The 16,903-nt window shown below is 41.3% G+C and overlaps 1 protein-coding gene across 3 annotated transcripts in view; it reads left to right on the top strand.

Moving 5' to 3' along the window:
- SLC38A9 (solute carrier family 38 member 9) overlaps positions 1-1,656 on the top strand; it is a 50,424-nt gene extending 48,768 nt beyond the window's left edge. For all 3 annotated transcript variants that reach the window (XM_076362702.1, XM_076362703.1, XM_076362704.1), the window contains one exon: positions 868-1,656. In XM_076362702.1, coding sequence (XP_076218817.1) covers positions 868-1,033 — 166 coding nt within the window. In that variant the 3' untranslated portion in view covers positions 1,034-1,656. The remainder of the gene's footprint in view (positions 1-867) is intronic.
- Positions 1,657-16,903: the final 15,247 nt, after the last annotated feature.

The raw sequence follows: 16,903 nt of genomic DNA, 5'->3' as shown, positions 1-16,903 counted from the left end.
GCATAGTAATCAAACATTTTGAACAGTGAATTTCCAGCTGATAAATTGTCTATATACAGTCTAACTTGGGTATTTGCTGGTTTTGTGTTGCAGATGGTTACTCTGTATTATGATGTTTCTTCTGTCTAAAAGGAATGTTCAAATATTTGAAGTAAAATGTGTTGTTAGTTAATAATGCACATTTGGCTGCAATATAGCTTAGTAGGTGGAAACTCACAGTAGGGGAAAATAATGAGAAGGTTTTGGTAAGCAAGGGAGTGGTTAGAAAAAGAACAGTTAAATGTTTCACTTGCTGTGGTTGATCATGTTACCAGGAGGGCATGTTGATCTTTTCAGGTCTGGAGAACAGTTTGCTAGGAGCTCATTAAATAAATTAAAATAAAAGTTGCAGATTCAGGAGCATTTCTATGCTTACATGCTTTAATATGTGTCCTCAGGTGGCTGGGGTGCAATGAGATTTGCAGTTCTGACAGTAAAGGCTGCCTAAAAAAGGATGCACTGTCCAGTCTTCTTCTGTTGCATGTTGACAGATTTCCCCAAAGAAAGTAGAAACATCAAGTGAAAGATAGGGGATCAGTCCCCAGAAGCATCTGGGCATGTGACCAAAACGTCAGAGGCGTGTCAGAGCGCAAGTACAGGGGAGCAGGAGGCTGAGCAACACAGAGGGGGATAATTAAATGCCAATGAAGGAGGTGAAGGACAGCAAGGGACAGAAATTGATGTTTAGTGACTGCAGATAGCCATTGTTCAGCCAGACTGTTCATTGGTTTGAGGGGGAAAAAGGACAGCAAGAAATAAGAGTTAACACAAAGCATTCTTTTTTTCTTTTTTTTCTTTTCTTCTTCCCCTCTCCCCGCCTTTCCTCAGATACTCTGGAGCAACATGTGGTCTGGCCTTTGTATTCGTGTATCCGTCCCTCATCTACGTGATCTCCCTGCATCGTGCTGGGCAGCTGACGTGGCCAACATTGATCATTCACATCTTTATAATCCTCCTTGGACTGGCTAATCTGATTGCACAATTCCTATTGTGAAAACTCCCCCTTCTCCCTGTGGCTGTCACAAGTGGTACTGTGACATTTGGCAACAGCCTTGAGCAACACTGTCACGCATGAGAACGAACAGTCCTCCATATGATCTTCTTGAAAAAAGCTGCACCTCTGAAACAAATTCAAAACTTATCTTTGAGGCGCTTGACAAGAAACCTGTCTTGCTCCTCTAAAAACACAATTTTGTGAGAAGTGAAATGATTCAGATTTGAGTGAGGTAGTTCTGCTTTTGTTGAACGTACATCAAAGATTAATGAAGCTCAAATATTTTAATTTTTTACAGCACACTTCTCAAAACACACAGCTTTCAGCCTCAGGCAGTAGAACTCCTCTTTCCTCCAAAGGAACTGTCCTTACCTTTATTAACAAACATGCTTTCACAGTATTGTTCAGTGACTGTTTGAAATGCTCTTTTGTTGCAGTTATTTTCCTGCTTTGTTTGGAAAATGAAGAACTGATTGTCTTTCCTTTTTTTATTTAGGTTAATTTATAGTCATTTGGGTCAAAATGCACTCTTAATTTTGAATATGCTGTTAAATTGTTTTGGCAATATTTTTCGTCTAGGAAATTCCAACTAAGAGAAACAATAAACTCATGTCTCAGTGTTTTATTCAGAACCAATATGTACACAAGTTATTTGTGATCTTCCAATGAAAAAGTCAGGAGGATAAAAAAATTAGAACAAGACAATTAAAATTAGAATTCCAGGCTTGACCTCACTTCAACTCTGTTAACGGGGCTATTATGTGCTGTGAAGTTGTCTTGTCAGGACGTGCATGTGGTTTTATGGATGCATGTTGGACAAAATGTTCATCACAGGCTTGCTCCCTCTCTTGTAGGGTCTTACTCTAGGGGTCTCTCACTATGCTCTTCCACTATATTACTCCAGGTATTTTGGGTGTGAGCAGAGAGACCAAGTTAGCACTCTTCAGAATTGTGGACTAAATCAAATCATTTAAGTTCTAGATAATTCCTAACAGAAGCTGGAAGAATCTGGGAAGGGTTTTGTTGTGTTTTTTTTTTTTAACTTCTTGTTTACTAACTAAGAGGGTGTACATGCGTAAGCACACAGACACCTTCCTTCACCTACCCTCTGTGAGTCTGAGTCGTAACCCAAAACATGCAATAATTAAATTGCCAGACACTAGTGGAAAGTCATGTTTTGTGGTTGGAGAGAGAGTAAAAACTCCTCTTTGTACAGAATTTCAGTGTATTAAAATAATCAACAAATGTAGAATAATTGAAAGAGGTTTCTGAGCAATGCTAAATTCCAAAGTAAGTAAAAGAGGAAAAAAGTTGGAGCGATGCAATACTTGTGAAGTAGGAATTGAGTTGGGAAAGATAATTACATTGCAGGGTAAGAGTTCATATTTTCATCAGAAAGACAATTAAAAGCATAACCTAGATAATTACCATGCTTCTCTGGGAAATGATGTGAATTTTTGTAGCAATGATCTAAATCCATTTGTTTGAGTTAGGCTCCTTAAACTCTGTAAAGGACACTGACTTGCATAAATGTCCTTTTATTTGTATGAAATACAAGATCATATGGGTTTGGAATATTATCTGCACAATAGAATAATTATTTCATATTATCTCTTTTTTTTTTCTTGTGAAACTTTTTGTGCCTTTAAATCAGAATTGGCGAATACATCCATCATCTGTTCTGTATTAGAGAGAAGTATTTGCCCCATCCTGGTCATTTTCCCTGTGTATACTCTTATCTTCCACTGCTTGGTTTCCTTATTCTCTAGGGCGTATCTGTCCACCCTTTTCACTGCCTGACAATGAGCATATCTTGCAGTGCTGACACCATTAGCACTGGCCTACACATCTGCTTTTTAGGGACTGGGTCTGACCTCTCCCATAAAATACTACTTTGAATACATTGCATGTAACTTGATGGCTGCATTCCCTCAGTGTTTTCAGCAGTGTATTTCACCAATTAAACCTGGTTGGGTTTTTGTTTTTTTTTTTAACTTTCCAACAAACTTCCTCTTCTTTCCAACAAATTTTACAAACTTACAGTTCCACAACTGTAGTATGTTGCTAAACCCTCCACAGTTACTTGATACAGAAGTACTTGAACACCAAAAGGAAAGGACAAAAGATGCAGGATTTCAAGCATCATTGGCTCATTCACATTAAGCTCTTGTACTTATTTATTATATATTCAGTGCTTAATTTAGGTACAAACCCTGATGAGTGCAGGTACTTCAATTTGATTAGGTCTTTCCATGTTCCATCTGGATATGAATCCATGAGTTAAATCCTTCCCATTGAAGCAGATAGTAAAATGCCCATTGATTTTAGCAGAATTAAATTCTGTCACGATCTAGGAGTTCAACAGAAATTCCCAAGTAAGGCAGAGTTCACAGTGAAGTGTCTTAATTGCATCTTCTGTTTGTCTCTTTTCCAGTTGTGCAATGTACAATGATCTGAGTTAATATTTAGAAGGAAATTATTCCATACCTTTCTAAAAGCCTGTTTTAGCTCTGGGTTACAGAGATAGGTTCTTGCTGCACTGTTTATTTATATAGGCCTTCAACAGCTTTGATTTGAATTATAAATTGGTAAGTATTAAAGTGGTAACAAGTATTTCATTACACTGGCATCACCTGAAGTACATTTTCTTATGAGAAAGTATTTTTTTATTTTACTACATGCAGTTGAGATGTTCACAAGTGTCAGAAGCAAGTTAGGACTGTGTATGTAGAGTGGCATTTTCAGGGGTCTTTTTCTTTGTCAACATCCTAAGTTAAGTAATGTTTTAAAATGTAATGGCAACTTAAACGGTCTAAAAGACCAGAAGTAGATTGCAGTGTCTCTTTTCATGCAAGCACAAAATGTAGTTCTCCACAAATGCACACTTTATCTTGCTTGCTCATGTGACCTGTAGTGATGGCCAGCTAATTCCAATTCCTTATGTTCTCTGTTCCAGCAAATCATCATGTGATTTAGTGGAGCAGAAGTAGTAATACATGGACCCGATGGTGTATTGTGAAATGTCATTTATTACCTTCTCATAGGAAAAAAAAAAATTCTGCTGGAAATACTGAATTCTGTCTTTACATTTGAGCTTTGCTGGAGTAAGCTGTGAGGTGAAATGCTGTCAACTCTGGGCATTGAGTAAGAGTCTAAGGTTTTCTTCATAGCAGTTCCAGGCTCTTTGTTTGGCACCATCCCTACCTCATTGTACTCCGAAAGTCCAGCCCTCCATATTATGTGGAGCATAAGCAGCTGTAATCTGTGCTGATACCATCAAGCTAAAATCCAGATCTCAAGATATATAAGGCATTAACCCAGCATGACCCTTAGACATTGCCAAAGCATCAGTAGCGAGGGAAATTCCCAGGAAGCTCCAAGAGCCGTTGTGGACATGCCTGCGTGGTGAAGGTGTGGACATGTCTGTGGGTGATTATACACAGTCTGAGCACCGAGACCAAAGGATTAGTTTTTCAGTGGGAGCTTTGTGATGAACAGAAGTACTACTTTCTAAGGACAAGGACAGATGATGGGGCCATGACGAGAGAAAGAATTACCTTCTCCATATCAATGCTTGTACTGATCTCATTGCCTTCTCTGTAATGGCCTAGCATCATCTGTTCCAGTTTCTTAATGTTACTGTGTCCCAGATTCTTCCTTTCAGTTTCTAGCAGGCTTCAAAATCTCTCCTGTGCTTATTAGCTCTCATAGAATCATAGAATCATTGAGGTTGGAAAAGACCTCTAAGATCATCGAGTCCAACCGTCAACCCAACACCACCATGCCCACTAAACCATGTCCCTAAGCACCTCATCTACACGTCTTTTAAATACCTCCAGGGATGGTGACTCCACCACTTCCCTGGGCAGCCTGTGCCAATGTTTCACCACTCTTTCAGTAAAGAAATTTTTCCTCACATCCAATCTAAACCTCCCCCGGCACAACTTGAGGCCATTTCCTCTCGTCCTATCGCTTGTTACTTGGGAGAAGAGACCGACACCCACCTCGCTACAACCTCCTTCCAGGTAGTTGTAGAGAGTGATGAGGTCTCCCCTCAGCCTCCTTTTCTCCAGGCTAAACAACCCCAGTTCCCTCAGCTGCTCCTCAGAAGACTTGTGCTCCAGACCCCTCACCAGCCTCGTTGCCCTTCTCTGGACACGCTCCAGCACCTCAACGTCCTTCTTGTAGTGAGGGGCCCAAAACTGAACACAGTATTCGAGGTGCGGCCTCACCAGTGCCGAGTACAGGGGCACGATCACTTCCCTAGTCCTGCTGGCCACACTGTTTCTGATACAGGCCAAGGATGCCATTGGCCTTCTTGGCCGCCTGGGCACACTGCCGGCTCATGTTCAGCCGGCTGTCAACCAACACCCCCAGGTCCTTTTCCGCCAGGCAGCTTTTCAGCCACTCTTCCCCAAGCCTGTAGCGCTGCATGGGGTTGTTGTGGCCGAAGTGCAGGACCCGGCACTTGGCCTTGTTGAACCTCCTACAGTTGGCCTGGGCCCATCGATCCAGCCTGTCCAGGTCCCTCTGCAGAGCCTTTCTACCCTCAGTTTCCCCTTGCTCTCCCAGTCACTCACAGCCGCATCTGTTCTTACAAATCAATTTTTCCTGTTCTGTCTGGATTAATAATGTAATGTTAATGTATTAAATCCTGTAGCTCAAATGATATGCACAGCAAAAACGAGCATTTGGAATTCAAACGTTGCATCATTTAAACAGAGGGGCTCAGGGAAGACATTTTATGTAACTTTCCTTTTTTCTTTGAAGTTCAGCCTTTTGAACTCCACATACAAAAAATACGTAAAGATAATGGCATTTGGTTGCAATGCTGAACACTTTGTCAGATTGAGAGTTTGCCCGCCCCACCTCCAGACTGCCCCCTTCTTCACCAGGTTTCTGCACAACAGTTGGCTTTTGATTACATGATCACGTAACTTTTTTCCATAGGCCATCAGCTTGAGAGTACGAAGGTTGCAAGAGCAATTGGTTCCCTATCATTGCTCAGACCTGGCATCTCCTAACTTTGAGTGCTGGACTTTGGGCAAATGTTAATTAACGTGCAAGAATGTGCAGTCAGCCCTAAGGTTGCTTAAAACTCCCTTGTGGCCCATGTCCGTGAATGTCCCTCCAGCATGGCATAATAGCAGAAAGCTGAGAGGCAGCAACAGTATAACTGAATGCTGGAGCTGCTGTGGGAAGGAGGAGAGACTTCCTAGAGTAACTGAGACAGTCAAATCTTTGATATGCCGTCTGCATTCTGGGAATTCCCAGAGACTCCTGTGTACATACAGCCAGACTGATGCTGCAATGGCCGTGTTCTGCAGCGAAATGGTAGTAAGGGAAGTGAGAGATATGGTAGCCTCTGGAAAGCATATTTTTGCCTTTCAGGATGTTTTGCTCCAGAGGACAGCTGCACTAAACATCTGTCATGATTATAATGGATATGAAGGCACCTGAGGAAAAATAATAATGGGAAAAGGATTAGTGCCTGGTAATAGCTGGTACCAGCTGTACCAGCAAAACAGTGTCCCTCTTACCTTCAGTCGGAAGCAGAAATTCATTTCTGTGGGCAGTTAATGAAATTTGGGGGCTGCCTTCGGTAATGAAAATGCTGTTTTAGCAGAGTTCTCGGTAACTGCCTAATAGGAAGTAAAATATTAATGATATACAAAGCACTGATATATTTGTTTTAGCTCATTGTACCGTGCTTGATGGAAGCTTTTCCCTCTGAGTTGGTATTCTGTGAGGTTGGAGTCACGATCAGCATATTTAATTTCTTCTGCAGTTGAGAACACCATTAAACTTTTCTTGGAAAGGAGCTGGACTCAACTTGCCAGATCGTCTCTACCTCTCGCTCCTGTAATTTCAAATGGTGGAACAAGTGCTACGTAACTGTTGCTCTGTGGTTTGTATTTCCAAACACTAACTGATCTGAGTGGGGCAGGAAGGGTCTCTTTCTTTTTTCAAATTTACCTACCTGTGGCTTTTCCCATATACCTCCTTTTTGTAATCCTGAAGTAGATCAAACAGTCCAGATGAAAAATGCGGCTTTATATAAAACATTTTTTGGTCCCTTCTTAGTATGTTTATATTGCAGCTTGGCTAAAGCTGCAATATTGAATTATTTCCAATAGCCCAAAGACTGTTTAAAAACTGCTGTCCATGTGTTTCTTTTCATCATTGTTTGAATGGTCTTTTCTCAATTCCGTGGACCTTGTTCACTTCTGACATTTCATTAAACTGGTAGAGGAAGTTGAGATTAGTCAGGTCATTTCAAATCAACACAGCAAAGTCATTCAGCTGCAATATGAGGGGAGGAGAAATGCCTACACATTGAGTTCCAGGCTAGATACTAAATGCCACACCAGAGACATTGTCCCCACTGCCCAGCTGGCTTCATCTCTTAGAGCAAAAGGAGATTGTATTACAAAATTACCACAGGGCATTCAAATTACAGGCCGGTCATGGGAAGAGAGGGGAGGCTGTTTTGCATTGAAACTGGTTTTTTTAATATATATCTCCTCAGTGAATTTCTAGTTTTTTGCATACAGATGTGTAATAAGAGCCAGGGTCAGGATACCAAGTTAGCGTAAGCAAACTCAGGGACATCCCTCCACCTTCCAGCGTAAGAGTTCAAGCGGTCTGGGCTGGTACAGGGTGGCAGAGGCGGTGAAGATGGTTCCCGCTAATGCTTTGTGCTGGCATTGAGGGTTTGGGATTTGGGAGAACTCATGTTCACTCATCATCTCTTCTCCTATAGAAGCGCAGCACTCTTTATTAAGGGAAGACTGAATCTCACCTATCCTGTCTGCAGTCCTTCGGTTTGAGAGGGAGGATTTGCATAACTAAAGTCCTCTGTTATGGAAATGCAGCTGCTATTTAGGGTGCAGCCAGATTGACAACAATGGGCAAAAGATCATATCCTGCCTCTGTGAAAGTTACCATAAGCAGTTTACTCTTGCCCGGGAAACTGCTGTCTTCTTCCTGAGACTAGATTTATTCAGCCCTTGAAATCACTTCACATTTCTTTATGGTGCCACCAACTCGCTAACTACTTCTACAGTGGTGGTTCAGGTTTAAGTGTTATCTTGTCTCTCCTCTTGATACGTCGTACACCAAAGGAGTAAGAAGTTCAGGGTAACCTCTGATCGCCAAACTCCAGCTAGTTGTGATTTCTTCTCTGAATAATTATTTGGGATATCCAAGGTGTAACAAAATTTGCTATTCTTAATGCTGATGGGGGAGGTTGGATTTTTTTTAAACTAACTGAAGTCTGGCCTAAAACAATATTGGTCTATGAAAACAGTGATTTGCAACTGCATATACTGTTCCTGCTCCACTCCAACAGAAGAAAACAAGTTTAGTTAAAGAAAAACAGAAGATGACGGTCTTTGCACTCTGAGTGCACTTGTTTATATCACAGACAGCACTTATTTTCTGCAGGCAGCCAGCTACCCTTTCATAGCAATTGCAATAAATGATGGGCTAGAGCTCCTCCAGAAATAAACCGCTACCTAAAGGCGCACAGTTTTTCATTCCTTTCCTGTCTGTTTTCGTAGATAACTCAGATGCCCCAATGAGCCCCTTTCAGACAGGTTTGTTCACCTGATTTGCACCTTGGTAATAAATTGCCACTTAGTGGCATCAAAGGAGTATGAAGTGACCACAGGCTCCCACGCCTTCCCTGGGAGCTTACAAGACCGTCCCACTTCTTTCCACAGTGAAGTCTGCCCTCAATCCCCATCTGCACTGGAATGTCTATACTTACCTCTGAGGCCAAACTGCAAGTAAATTTCAACCATTGGGTAAACATGTTAAAAACCAGGCTTCTATGGTTTTATTGTGAGGGCACCGCACAGTTTTCTTTAGCACATGACTGAGTCTTTTACCTTCATCCCATGTGTTTATACAGGGAAAATCAGGCCATTGGACGGCAGACTGTTTTAACATTGCATATGCTTCCCAGTGCACCTTGAATAAAGCGGGTCTCTTAAAAATTAATCTGATAAAATGATCTTCTGTGTTGAATCAGGGATAGAAAGACAGCAACCCCGCTTTATCCTGGAAAAATTTCACTGAGGAGTAAGATCCATAAGAAAGACAACTACAAAAAGAGACGCTTTAGAGGTCATCGAAATGCACATAAACAAAATTTTCTGGCAAGGGCAGCCTAGACCTCTGGCTTACTTGGGCCGGCTGCCATCAATAGGAATCTTTGCCTTTGCTTTCAATGGGCACTGATTCAGGCCTTGGAGAAATTGCTCTTGAAAAGGTTTTGGCAGTTAGGGGAAGATTCCATCAGAAACAGCGGGACTTGGCTTTCCACGCAAGAAGCTGGGTATACTTCAGCAGCTGTTATTCAGGTGCAGTCGGACCTGCATCACAGTTTACATACTATATTGTTGAGTGTGATATAACAGATTTACCTTTAAAAAAACTCCCTGAAAAGGTGAGTACCAGAGTAAAACACAGAATATAAGTGGGAAGCACAATCTGATTTTTTTAATGTTTTTTTGTGCAGTGATAACTCATACAGGAAAAAACAGAATACTTTTGAAGTACCCTCAGCTGGCTATTTCATCCCAGGGTGGATCTTGCTTTTCTTTTACTCCTTGGGAAAAAATTTACAACCACTGTGGGATTTGTGTGTAGTTGCATTGTTGCTCCCCTATGTACTTGTTCTTTGCCTGTTAGTTATTTGTCAGCAGTGTTTCTCTGTGGAGTATTTTATAGCACTCGAACCACACGGAAAGTATGCACCACGCTGAGCCCACTAAATTTGGTGAATAATCCGTTGTGTGTAGATGCTGTCATGTATTTCTGGCGAAGAAAAAAACACTGAGGGCACTCTGTCCTCTTCAAAAACACTTGTAAGGAATGGTCCCAGAGCTTTAAAAGATCCTCCCTTTTCTAAGTGCAGTTTGAATTTCCATGTAGTTCACTACCTTCATTACTGACTAGAGCCACAAACGTCAAGCCAGCAGACAGCTGGAGAGGAGCTGTGAACTTTTTTGACCACGTTTATTTTAAAATGTTAAGCCAAAGTATATATAAAGTCATGGAAGACTCAGAACTCAGTTTTCTGCCATGTGCTTCTCCATCAGCCCCACCACTTGTCCATTGTATTGCACTGCTTTTTAGAGCAACTAATCCAGTTTTGATTAACCTAACTACCAACTGTCCCTGTTCTGGCACTCCCGATGACTGTTCTTCTTCAGCAGATGAATAAATAGTTGCGTAGTCCATCGGGTATCTCTGTGTCAAGTTCTCTGGTGACCAGGCTGCAGAGGAGCCACTGACCTGTGCAACTAAAGTAGAAGGAATCTCTTGGAGATCTAAAGGCCTAAGCATTCACATTCTGGTGCTGACCTGTTTAGAGAGGGCACCGCTGGGTATGCCTGACACACAAATAACACGCATTTATCTACATTGTTTGAACCCCTGAAGTACACATTGCACCCTTTTGTCACAAAGTTTGCCCATGTTGGGCTGTGATGTGTTGCATCACGCAGCCACCTTGATATCCAGACCATCAAGAAGACGTGTGTGTGACAGCGGTCAACTTGACAGCCTGGCTCTCAGGAAAAATAAAACATCATGGTTCTAGCTCTAAGGATTTTGATCTCATGTTATGTATTAGCCATGATGGCCTGAGTGAATTCAAGAATTCACTCAAAAATGCAAGTTTCCCACTGGCAGTAAAGGGGAGGGAGCAATTGCGGATGGGGTGGTATAATACAGGTACACACAACCGCAGCTGGTCCAGGCCATATCCAGTTTCCAGCCATTCACACCTGATGGGGGCGTCGACCAGCTGGCAAATACATCATCGCTGCTAAACTTGGTATAACTCTGCGGACTGCTTTGCTGTTCTTACTTCAGGAACTTTCAAAGGGGATAAAATGATGCCTTACTGAGCACACCAAAGCTGTAGAAGAAATAACAGGAAATGAATAGAAAAATGGCATGCAATGGTGAAAGCTACCTCAGGACATGTGCAGTTCCACCCAGAAACCTAGAGGTGCAGAGACAGAGGAAATCATTGTGTCATTGTTTCCATCATCTTACCACTAACAAGAGTATTAGCAAGATACTCCCAAGCTTCACCAAGCTCTTACTTCAGCCAGATACTCAAAAGCAGTCAGCCAGATATCCCAAAGCACTACATACTCCCATGGAGCCAGGTTAGAACTATAAAGCTCTAAGTGAATGACCTCAGCACGGGAGAGCTGAATTTCTTCAAAAAACTGTGCAAGCGGGGCAGTCAAACATGCAAATCCATCACACACTGTGCTTGTGTAGCTGATGCAAAAGCCTATGCAGTCTCTTAACGTTCCATATTAGACTATAAACCTTATGAGACGAATGGAGTATGTTACTTATAAAGCTGTAGGCAATTTGATACAAAAAGTCTTCTCCTTAATAAATTATTTCTATGCTTTTAAAGGTTTGGGTCCTCGACAATATATTTTTTTGTTTGCTAATATTAAATTAATCCCTCTTGGAGGAGATAGATTCTGTTGCCTGGCCCTCCTCACAACTCTTAAGGCCAACGTAGCATTAAATAAACTGAAACAATTTGAACTTTGTAGACTTTTTCAGCTGTGAAACAACTATTATAGAAATGGCATTTAAGAGTGTGTCTTTTTTTGCCTTCAAGAGTTTTGGAGTAGTCCTCCTTTTTCAGTTTCAAGATGACCAAATAGTTCCAGTAATTTCTGATCTCCCTGCCAGTTTATTATTAGTGCAACTGGCTACAAACCAGCTGACTGATGTCAGTCTCATAATACAGAATGACAAAGCTAGACAAGGGTCCCATGAGAAACTGAAGAAGGAGGATCAAACACAATTGTAAATCTGTGCAAAAGACTACAAGGTCTCTGGCAAAAGTTTTTCTGCTTTTTATAGCACTAATTATTCAACAGGTTTTCTTTCTTTTCTCTTCCTTTCCTGGGTGTGTGCATGTTGCATTGTTCTCTGTTTTGTTGTTTGGTTGTTTGGGGTTTTTTAATATGTCATGTCATGGAGTACATGAACATTCTTACTTAATGTGAGTGCATAACTCTTTATTTAATACAACTCATGAATATATCCCACAAGGTAGAGCATCCCTAATTATTTGCTATGTTGCCAACTGCAATCTTAGGTTTGCATCTTGCAGTTATATAAATGAGTTGTAATTGTGAAGAAAAGCCATGTTTTTCCAAGGCTGCAATGGCAATTTTTCCAGCTATTGTGTGCACAGGAATGTGGCTGCACACACCCAGAGATCTCCAGACATCCGTAAAGCTTATGGATCCTGTCAGCTGCAGAACCAGAAACTAAGCATTAGTATAAAAGCCACCCATGTCCTTCCCTCATCTTTCAGTAGCTCTGTTCTCAACTTAGCCTTGTCTGATTTTGCAACTAAATTTTTAAGAGTGATGTTGTAGAAAGGTCATTGCAAAAAAACGGGACAATTGCAAGAAGTCTATCTGGATTATTTGAGGCAGGACTAAACCAGATTATAATCTGGTTCTTCTGGACTTCTTAGCACTAGGTTAAAAAAGATACCAGATTTAGGTTGCTCTTCATTACTGTGTCTAATTTTTACTGCCCTGCCATTCAGGATAGATTCTTGGAGGGAGAGTTATATCCCCAAGAGTAATATTTGTGGAAACCATCATTGCTGAAACATGAACTGTGATCTAGCCAGCAAGAATGCTGTAGAGAAGGAAGTGCTGTAGGGACTTATTCACCTCAGTCTGAGCTGCAGGGACATGGCATGTCACTCTTCTCATTATAGCCAAGAAAAGCTGTTGCTTTTTCCGTATTTACATCTAAAGTCCATTCAGGGATCAAGCTGTGCTTATCTGAGCTGTCCCTGGGATCCAGTACAACATACTCTGCAAATCAGTCCATCTCCACAAAAGACACCTGGACTTCTGCATTCAAAAAAAGTGTTTTGAAGAAAATTTGAGTCTCAACAACTGTTTCCCTGTCATTTTCCATTGCCTGAACTGTTATCTTTACTGTCATCTGTGCTACTCTGCTGGTGATAAAAAGTTTCCAGCCTTCAGGCGATATGAATATGTAAAGCATTCCAGCAGATTCAAATACCATCTTGCCTCAGCGCAAGCAAACCACCACAAAGGTGGTTTTCCAGCACATATTAGGCAACACCTAACCTTTGAAAAATTCACTCTATTTCAGCAGACATGTAATGTGCTCTGGGAAAAATTCAAACTTCACTCCTTCAAGCCAGACTATCAATTCAATTAAATTGCCTTTAGGATACAATTTCTTATTTCCAGATTTCCACATTGTAAGAAACAGTCACATTTACAGAGGGCAAAAGTTTTACTAGGAATGCACATAGAGCCTCGTGATGTCTTTTGTTCAAGGAAACCACCAATATATTAAAAGGAAAGAAAAAAAATGAAGAAAAGAGGCTTTTGCTATTCTTTCTTCATATTTGTGATGGCATCTAATGATTAGAGAAGGCCCCAAATTTTTTATTGCAGTCTGGTTTCTTACTTTTTGCAGTTTCAACAGATTTGGATATGATCATTTCAGTCCAAGCTCAATGCTTCTAATTCTTTATTATTACCCTTTCCTCTAGTTCATTTATAAGCTGCAGTGAACGTCTACATAGACCGGTCAGGATTTCCCAAAGGCTGAAATGCCCCTTTTCAGCAGTAAGACCCAGGATAGAAAAAAAAGAGGGGAACTGAGAGAAATCCTCATGGACGATTACTCCAGGGCTTGTGGAGTAGGCAAGTTATCTTGCTCCCTGGCATCAGGGAATCCCTTCATGTCTGTATGGGTAAGGCTGGTACTTGTCATTCTCTCCACTTTACCTTCCTCCTCATCTCTCCCCATGGTTTCCCGTGCCTCTAAGACCTTGTCAAACACACAGTGCGAGGAGGATCCACAGGAAAGCTCATGTAGCATTAAGACATAATATCATTGCATTAGGTACTGAAAGAAAGAGAAAAAAAGTATAGAGTAACGCTCCCTTCCAGCTTCCTGTTCTCCTTCCTTAACTTAAGAGTCCAGCTCCCCAGAGCTAAATGTTAATCCAACTGAAGATTGTTGTAACCAACTGGAAGGGCATAGAAATGTAGAAGGTAAGTCCCTATCTTTCTACATGGTCACCAGGTCAGAGATTAATTGACTTTGCCATCTGTAAGAGGATACTAATGACTACAAGGAATTGGGACATTGTTTTACATCTGTTTGTAACGACAGAAGCTCCAGCAGCACAGTGGTCGCCTAACTGAATTGGGGCAGTGGTTCAATACTGACTCAGAGGGAAGTGTGCCAGCAGCACCACTTAATGTGCATTACATATAATACAGCAGGAAATTTGGACAGCAACTTGTTAGAACACTGTTTTGGAAATGCATGAGTCACTGTGTTTCTGGAATCTGAACCTTTCTCAGCATGTTTTTGTGCTAGATAGCCTGTCATGTCATTTGAGAAAGCCTGAAGGACCGATGCTGAGTTAGTTTATTCAGAATCTTTATATTGGAATACTCTAACCTATCTCTGTCATCTTTCTTCCTGTTTCCAAAAAACCAGAATGCAATCCATTATTTTCTTCCATTGTGAAATACTATTTAAAACTCTTTTGTAATTGACACTAATCTCCTCCTTTGTTAGAGCAGCCCTCTGAGCCTTTCATCTCAGCTGTTGCACACACTGACTTCTCTGATGCTTTCAGATCAGGCTCCCCCACTTCTTACTCCTTCACACCACTGTACGTACAGTACAGTACTCCTTCACCGTTCTATTTCAAAATGTTTCTTGCAAGGCTAAACACTAACAACACTGATAAAATCACATTATGCGCTCTGCAGTAACTAAACATGCCAGGGGATGCCTGTGCATTTCCTTTGCTTTCTTTCTCCTCCCGCTGACAGTTGTCTCTGTCTCCAGAGCTGCACCCCTGTCTCTGGGGCCTTAGGATCCAGGTACCACTCTGAACTGCACTGATGGCAGAAGGTCCCTCCCCCCTCTAACAAATGTCGTAATTTGTCTACAACACCTTGGCTTTTTTTCTACTTCTTACACTAAAATCTAGCACTGAACTGAATTACAATTGAAATAGTTTTATTTAATCTGATAAATACAGGTATGCACGCATGCACACACACACTTTTGAATGAGACATTTAAATACAGGTGTATTCCAAATGATCAAAGTGCAAGAAAAATCAAAAACATGGTTGTGCTAGAAGCAGGCTGCAGAGGAAAGGGAAGCTTCCCATCTGGCAAACGATTACATGTGTTGGATTGAGCATTTGAGCAAACAAGTCTCAGCAAAGATGACTAAGGTTAAAGAAATGCACTTAGGAAGGGTCAGGGCTGAAGACTGATAGCTCTGTGACAGTGTCCATCCTGAGTCTGATTCACAAAGTCTTCAATGCCTGACAGGCTTTTTAGATATCGGCTCTTAGGCATATTCACAATGTCAGTGACCCAAACCTGCAGGCATCTGCAGTCATCCCTGGAGTCATAAGAGTGCTCAGAGCCTACCTCACAGGTGAGAGCAAGGGAGATGCAAAAAACTGGGGTTCTCCAGTCTTTGTCACCGGCTGATCCTGGTCGAGCAGGAATAGCCAGGGCGCGCCTGACCGGCCCTTGAAACACAGCCAGGAAGCAGACGGGTTATGTCCTGCCCACGTCCGGCAGTAAAAGCACTCAGCTGGGAGATGGGAGATTTGGGAAGCTGAGTTCCCCCTTCTTTTCCATAACACATGTGGAGCAGACTTACAGCAAAAGCTACAATCTGTCAGAGGTCTTCCTAATCACCAGCCTTACAGAACCATTTCTCTTAGTTGTCTTTAAATGTGATAAAGTCAAGTGGGTTCTTTACCATATAGAGTTGATGTCTGATTTTTAAACAGGTCTGGTTTTTTTTCATTTTATAAAACTAGTTTTTTTTTTTTAAACAAGGATAGTACAAACAACTCGATATAAACCAAACCATACCATGGACATACTTAGCAGATGTAATATTAAAATTGCATTGCATCACACACATGTCACTTTTTAACAGGGTCTAACATGTTTTATAGACCTGCTTTTATCTGCCATGTCCCCTCCCACTTCTGCTTATAGCTTTCCTCTTAGCTTTTATTCTAGAAGCAGAGAAACACAGTGGTGAAATGCCACACAGAATTTATGTGTCAGCTGTATTGATTCACGGTTACAAAATTTTTTTAAGACTGCAGGTAACTGGGCAATAAAAAGCATGTTCAGTCCTGGGTACCTCTGCCAACCTGCCGTGGCGGCTCCAATAGAAGTTAATTTATCACATGCTTCATGGGCTCTTAAGCAAAACAAAGATCACGTTCATGATAAATGACAGCAGTACATACCCTCTGCCAACTGCTGAGTCTGGGATGGGATACTCCCCATTTGCCTATTTTTAGCTACTGCGTGGCCTTTTTATGCCTCTTAATTGCTTTAGTCATACAAAGTACGTACGCAGTGAGCAGATTTTGCCCTATTGATCTGTACAAGGATTCTATGATGAGGCTGCTCTGCTCTCGTATTTGTTTCCAGAAAACCAATACTGCACAAGATAGCTGTCACACTGGCTTTTTATACTTGCATGGATCTGCATCATTTATGTGTGTTCTGTTAAGACGGTTTGTAGGAGGAACCATCCCAACTGTTTATTGCTGATGTTGAGGCACTGGTACCTTAATGGATCTTGTCTGAAATAATTTGGGTTTGCACCTGAAAGCTAGCAGCTCTGCTCATCCTAAGTATATTCATCCTATGAACAAAAACTCCTATCTAAGCTTGATAATAGATTATTATTTGTGAATTTAATAATAATAATAATACTAATAGTAATAATAATAGCGTTAGAGAA

This window comes from Aptenodytes patagonicus, chromosome Z (genome assembly GCF_965638725.1).
Source record: "Aptenodytes patagonicus chromosome Z, bAptPat1.pri.cur, whole genome shotgun sequence".
NCBI classification, from domain to species: Eukaryota; Metazoa; Chordata; class Aves; order Sphenisciformes; family Spheniscidae; genus Aptenodytes; species Aptenodytes patagonicus.
The sequence above is the reverse complement of the archived record's forward strand: the minus strand, read 5'-3'. Positions and strand labels throughout refer to the sequence as shown.